General features: G+C 39.0%; 1 protein-coding gene across 1 annotated transcript in view; it reads left to right on the top strand.

Moving 5' to 3' along the window:
* PPP1R21 (protein phosphatase 1, regulatory subunit 21) overlaps positions 1–7128 on the top strand; it is a 68018-nt gene that overhangs the window by 28369 nt on the left and 32521 nt on the right. Inside the window, exon 12 of the mRNA XM_012638854.1 lies at positions 5211–5325. Coding sequence (XP_012494308.1) covers positions 5211–5325 — 115 coding nt within the window. The remainder of the gene's footprint in view (positions 1–5210; positions 5326–7128) is intronic.

The raw sequence follows: 7128 nt of genomic DNA, 5'->3' as shown, positions 1-7128 counted from the left end.
CTTTCTCTCCTTCCTTTTTTTTAAATGAGGAGGGACAAATCATAAGAATTTGTAGCAACTTTCCAACAAATATCATACGGAAGTTTTAGTAGTAAAAATGCCATTTGTCTCCTTTTGGCCTAACTTGAAAAAAGTATTTTGAAGTAACCGAATGGACCTTAGTGTAAATGACATTTTAAAGAATGTCATGGTTTTCCTGGTACTCTGATTTTTTTTATTTTTTTAAAACAGCTTTATTGTGATACAATATATATACCATACAACTTACCAATTTAAAATGTATAATTTAGTGGTTTTTAGTATATTCATGGATATGTGTACCATCATTACAATTTTAGAACATTTTAATCACTTCAAGAAGAAACCCCATGTCCTTTACCTGTCACCTCATATTTCCCCACTCCTGCCCTCCCTGTCCTTTAAGCAGGTACTAATCTACTTTCTGTTTATTTGCCTACTCTGGACATTTCATATAAATGGAGTCATATAATACGTGGTCTTTTCTGACTGCTTTCTTTCACTTAGCATAATGTTTTTAATATTCATACACATTATAGCATGTATTAGTTCATTACTTTTTATTGCAGAATAATACTCTGTTTTATGGATGTACTACATTTTGTTTATCCATTTGTCAGGTAATGGACATTTGGCTTCTTTCCACATTTTGGCTGTTATGAATAATGATGCCATAGACATGAGTGTACCAGTTTTTGTGTGGACATATCTTTTCATTTCTTTTGGGTATACCTAGGAATAGAAGTGCCGGATCATGCGGTAACTCCATGCTTAACTGTTTGAGGAACTGCTGGACTATCTTCCAAAGTGCTGTTGCATTTATTAGGTTGGTGCTGAAGTAATTGCAGTTTCAGACTGAATTTTAAATCATTATAACTAGACTCAAACACATCTTTATTAATAACAATAGGAGCCATTAAAAGCAACACATTTTTGCCAATGAGAAATAAGTTTGTTTATTCCTGTAGTGTAAAAATCTGTGTTTTCTGATTTGACGAACTCTTGGAAAGCATTTTCTGTATCCTGCTGGTTTTGAAAGCGTTTTCCCTGCAAAAAGTTGTCGAGATGCTTGAAAAAGTGGTAGTCAGTTGACGAGAGGTCAGGTAAATATGGTGGATGAGGCAAAACTTCGTAGCCCAACTCGTTCAACTTTTGAAGCATTGGTGGTGTGATGTGCAGTCGAATGTTGTCGTAGAGAAGAATTGGGCCCTTTCTGTTGACCATTGCCGGCTGCAGGTGTTGCAGTTTTCAGTGCATCTCACTGATTTGCTGAGCATACTTCTCAGATGTAATGGTTTTGCCAGGATTCAGAAAGCTGTAGTGGATCAGACCGGCAGCAGACCGCCAAACAGTGACTGTGACCTTTTTTTGGTGCAAGTTTGGCTTTGGGAAGTGCTTTGGAGCTTCTTCTCAGTCCAGCCAATGAGCTGGTCATCGCCTGTTGTCATATAAATCCACTTTTCATCATATGTCACAATCCAATCGAGAAATGGTTTGTTGTCATTGTTGCATACAAGAAGAGAAGACGGCACTTCAGAACAATGATTTTTTTGATTTTTGGTCAGCTCATGAGACACCCACTTATTGAGCTTTTTCACCTTTCCAAGTTGCTTCAAGTGCCAAATGACCCTAGAATGGTCGACATTGAGTTCTTTAGCAACTTCTCATGTAATTGTAAGAGGATCGGCTTCAATGATTACTCTCAATTGGTCGTTGTCAACTTCCTATGGCTGGCCACTGTGCTCCTCATCTTTAAGGCTCTTCTTTGCAAAACTTCTTGAATGACCATTGCACTGTACGTTCGTTAGCAGTTCCTGGGCCAAATGCGTTGTTGATGTTGTAAGTTGTCTCCGCTGCTTTATGACCCCTTTTGAACTCGAGTAAGAAAATCGCTTGAATTTGCTTTTTGTCTAACATCAATTCCATAGTCTAAAATAAATATAAAATAAACAGCAAGTAACAAGTCATAGCAAAAAACATAGCAAAAAACATAAAGTAAGAAATATGCATTAAAATGATGTATAACACAACCACAACCACATTTATTTAAGATTGCATTCCAATATCAAACAGCAAATTTCAACAGTGCTAAAACTGCAATTACTTTTGCACCAACCTCATACATTCCTACCAGCAGTGTGTAAAGGTTCCAGTGTCTCCACATCCTCACTAACACTATTATCTAACTTTTCTATTTTAGCTATCCTAGTGGGTAGAAGGTAGTATCTCATTGTGGTTTTGATTAGCATTTCCCTGATGGCTAGTGATGTCGAACATCTCTTAATGTGCTTATTGGCCATTCACATACCTTCTTTGCAGAAATTTTTATTGTGATCCTTTCTGTATTTTTCAATCGAATTGTCTTTTTATTATCAAATTGTCAGAGTTCTTAATATAGATACAAGTCCCTTATTGGATGTATGATTTACAATATTTTCTTCCATTTTGTGGGTTGTCTTTTCATTTTCTTGGTAGTGTCCTTTGAAGCACAACAGTTTTTAATTTTGATGAAGTCCAGTTTTCTGTTTTTTCTTTAGTTGCTCTTGCTTTTGATGTCGAATTTAGGACTCCATTGTCAAATCTGAGGTTATTTCATTCTATATTTTCCCCATGTTTTCTTCTAAGAGTTTTATAATTTTAGCTCTTACATTTAGGTTTTGATTCATTTTGAGTTAAATTTTTGTATATGGTGCAAGGTAAGAGTACAACTTCATCTTTTGCATGTGCTATCCAATTGTCCCAGCACCATTTATTGAAAAGACTATTCTTTCCCTATTGAATGATCTTGGCACCCTTGTCAAGAATCAATTGACTATAGGTGTATAGATTTATTTCTCTGGACTCTCAGTTCTATTTCACTGATCTAAATATATGTCTGTCCTATGCCAGCACCACACTGTCTTGATGACTATTGCTTTCTAGTAAATTTTGAGATTAGAAAATGTGACTGCTTGTACTTTGTTCTTTTTCAAAATTTCTTGGAAGAAAGATTTCTTTAATTTTTTTAAATGCTATTTTCTAGTTTTCGAGCATAAATTTTGCATGGTGGTATTGCTTCTCAGAGAGTTCAGCCTTGGGAATGCTCATGGTCACCCTGGGACGATAGTGGTGTCTCCTTCCCAAAGCTCCACTAATTGCTGGCTGATTGCTTTCTTGTTTCAAAATGCCTTGGAACATAACATGTCCACAGATGGAATCAATTAAATGTGGACTCCTTTACAGGTATAGTTTGGACCTAGCATATACTTCACAGGTATAGTTTTTGAGGTCAGTGTTTGACATTTGTTCTGACCCCAGGAAGGCTCCTCCTGGCTGTTTCTGTCCCTGGTTCTCTCTGATAAACCAGCCAGACTAGAGTTTAATTTACATCTCTAAGGAATCTATCAATTTCCTCTTAATTGCTTTCACCATAGCTCCAGGTCTTTTTTGAGAGAGTACCCTTAAGCTTGAACTTATTCACATTTTGTTGCAAATTAATCAATTCCTTTGAGAAGAGATTCAAAGCTCTTGTTTTAAAGCTTACTTATCCCCTGGGGTCAATCTCTGAGCCATAGTTCTGGTGCTGGGGTGGGGACAGTGGCAGCATTTCTCTGTGAGCGACACCCTCTTGTTAGGAGCTGAGTGCTCGGTGTTGGAGGGAAGGACATCAGTCTCTGGTCTCCTTGGTCTGCCTTCTTCAGTGTGGAACCCCTGTTGATGGGCTGGGGCAGGGGTTATTGGGGCCCCAGTTTTCTCAGCAGCACCATGTCCAAGATAGAGCCTCTGTCCCAGGGGTGGGTGCTCGATGAAAGAAGGGAACCCTCCCCCACCTCTTGTCTTGCTGTTGTCCAGAACTTAGTCATGGCGACAGGTAGCTGGGAGCAAATCGAGAAATCCAGTCCTCCAGCTAAGGGTTGGGAAAGAGGGAGTCCTGTGTTCTTGGCTTTACCTGTTACTAGGAATGGGGTTTCCGTCTCTCTGATCTCGTGAGGAGAGGGAGGGAGAGAGTGAGTCTTGGTTCACATACCACAGATTCTCTCTATTCTTACTGAGTCGGTTAAAGATTTTCTTTTTTTTGAGACACAGTCTGACTCTGTTGCCTGGGCTAGAGTTCCGTGGCGTCAGCCTAGCTCACAGCAACCTCAAACTCCTGGGCTCAAGCAATCCTACTGCCTCAGCCTCCCGAATAGCTGGGACTACAGGCATGCGCCACCATGCCCGGCTAATTTTTTTTGTATATATATTTTTAGTTGTCCAGCTAGTTTCTTTTCATTTTTTTTAGTAGAGACGGGGTCTCTCTCTTGCTCAGGCTGGTCTTGAACTCCTGAGCTCAAACCATCTGCCTGCCTCGGCCTCCCAGAGTGTTAGGATTACACGTGTGAGCCACCACGCCCGGCCGGTTAAAGGTTTTCTTGAGTAAATATTTCTTATTGGCTGTATGCCTTTAGAACCATTTAAACTTTAAATGGTTGGATTTTTTTGGAATTTTCACCAATTTCACTGGGGAGCTGGTCCTCAGAGCTCCTCATGCTTGTCATGGCAGAAGTGGAACTCTCTGATGTTTGAATAAGAGTGTTTTAGTACTGTTCAGAAAATAATAATGTGTAGGGAGTGAAAAAAAAATCAGAAATGTGTTATATGGTAACAAGATAAAAATTTACCAAGAAGGCCAAGCATGGTGGCTCATGCCTTTAATCCCAGCACTTTAGGAGGCCGAGACAAGAGATCACTTGAAGCCAGGAGTTTGAGACCAACCTGGGCAACATAGCTGGATCCCATCTCTACAAAAAAATAAAAAACAAATAGCTGGGTGTGGTGGTGCATACCTGTAGTCCTGGCTACTCAGGAGGCTGAGGCGGGAGGATCCCTTGAGCCCAGAAGTTTGAGGTTAGAGAGCTATGATTGCGCCACTGTATTCCAGCCTGAGTGACAGAATGAGACCCTGTATCTTAAATAAATAAGTGGATGAATGAATGAATTATGAAGACCTAATCCTATTTAGCAATTTAATTTTGATTGTCAACCATTAAAAATGTTTGTGGACATGGGAGATGCAAATCATTTAGATGTGTCTGTGTTTATCACCATTATATCTGAATGTATCTATGAAGATTTTAAGAGCCATTATTTCCAACATACTACAAGTAGTCTTCGTTCTCTGTCTTCCCCCTGAGAAGATATGGGGGCGGTCCCCTTTTCAGGAAAATACTTAGGTTTGTGATTTTGGTTTCCTAGGTACAGAGCCAGATGGACTCCTTCGGACAAACTACAGTTCTGTCTTAACAAATGTTGGTGCTGCTCTGCATGGGTTTCATGATGTCATGAAAGGTAAGCCTTGAAAAAGAGCATAAATAAGCTTAAAACCTTCACCCCACTTTCTCAGATGTGCTGGAATAAGATTTAAACAAACACTGCCAAGTGTAATAGACCCCAGATAAAGGCTCAGTAGCATTTGGATTATGTCGAAGTGCACAGCTCACTGCCTTCTGCTTTTCCCATCTGCTGCATTTCTGAAGATAAACAAAGTGCTAAAGAGAAGTCCTTGTGCAGAGTACTTTAGCCAAAAATACATTACACTGACTTCAGGCAGGTATGTGAGTTTTAGCAAACCAGACATGCTATTCAGAGGCATTTAGCAAAATACTTTGATCTTGTTAGAGGCCAAGCATGAAGGAATTGAGGATACCAAGGTTTAATGTCCCCAGAAAGAATACGCTAACTTTCCACCATCCTGTGCATTTTAATGTCTAAATGCCTGTTTTAAATCCTGTCTTATTCAGTATAGCCTTAAGAAATGAAGGTCTGTTTTTAAACTTTGGTCAGTTTTCAATTGCCTTTGTGCTCCTAAGAATATAGTCTGCTGTAGCGCAGAGGGAAATCTTTTAAGGCATTTTATGTGCTTCTTTGCCAGTGATTCTTAGTCCTGACTGATCTAAAGCTTTGCGTTGTTTCTGGGTTTTCCCCTTTCTTTTTCTTTTAGAGACTGTTAGGAGACGGGAAGGAGGAGAGGGCAGGGCTATTGGAAATAGCCCAGGTACCTAGATGATTCATTGTGGTAGTTAGTTAAACAATCAGTGGCCAGTTACTAATTTCACAGAAAATAACTTAAAAACTTAAAGCTATGTTGTTTAACATGTGTAAGAGGTGGGTATTTGGGGCCCTCTTATAGATTGGCACATAGGCTGAGACACTGGGTTTCATTCTTGGTCTCAGCGTCATTACCAAGCACCACTTTACCGTTCAGTCTGGAGTGTGGGCCTTCCTGTGTCTTGCTTCAATTATAAGGAACTTTAAAAGTCACTGTACTTCTGGAGCTAGCCCTGGTTTCAAAAGTCACATGTTGGATAGGCAGTCTGGGGTGGCAGTGGAGAATATTCAACTCTAATCCTGCAGAACTTAGTCTGGTCTATAGAAAACCCAAGAGATGGTGGTTTTTTTCCTGTGCCACTTTTGATTTGAGGAGCTAAGACTTAGCTTAGTTCTCCATTCCAGAACTTTACTTAGCCTAGAACCATACCACTGAAACCACAAGTACCTCTGTGACTATGAGCTTTTTTGTTTCTAAAATTTTCCTATGCTGAAATATGTTGACTATCCCTAATCAAAAATTCAAAACCTGAAATGCTTCAAAATCTAAAACTTTCTGAATGCCAGCATGACACGCCACAAGTGGAAAATTCCATACCTGACTTCATGTGATATGACAGGTAACAGTCAAAACTTTATTTCATGCACAAAATTATTAAAAATATTGTATAAAATTACATTCAGGCTGCATATATAAGGTGTATGTGAAACATGAATGAATTTCATGTGTAAACTTGAGTCCCATCCCCATGATATCTCATTATGTAAATGCAAATATTCCAAAATTTGAAAAAATCTGAAACACTTCTGGTCCCAAGCATTTCAGATATGGGATGCTCAATCTATTGGTTGGTAGGCTAGTCTCAGTGTAAAAAGAGGGGTTTATAAAAATGTGTATCCTACATGGAATTAAAATGAGAATGAATTCATCTTTTAAATAGTCATATTCTAAGTGAGAATTGTTTGATCTTTAGCCACAGAGAGGTCTAAAGCAGGTAGACTCACAGGAAATATAAAAGGAAAAATAAATTTATGGTCTAGGTC

This window comes from Propithecus coquereli, unplaced genomic scaffold (assembly GCF_000956105.1).
Source record: "Propithecus coquereli isolate 6110/MARCELLA unplaced genomic scaffold, Pcoq_1.0 Scaffold136, whole genome shotgun sequence".
In the NCBI taxonomy this organism is placed as follows: Eukaryota; Metazoa; Chordata; class Mammalia; order Primates; family Indriidae; genus Propithecus; species Propithecus coquereli.
Note: the sequence above shows the minus strand (reverse complement) of the source record. Positions and strands in the feature narration are given on the sequence as shown.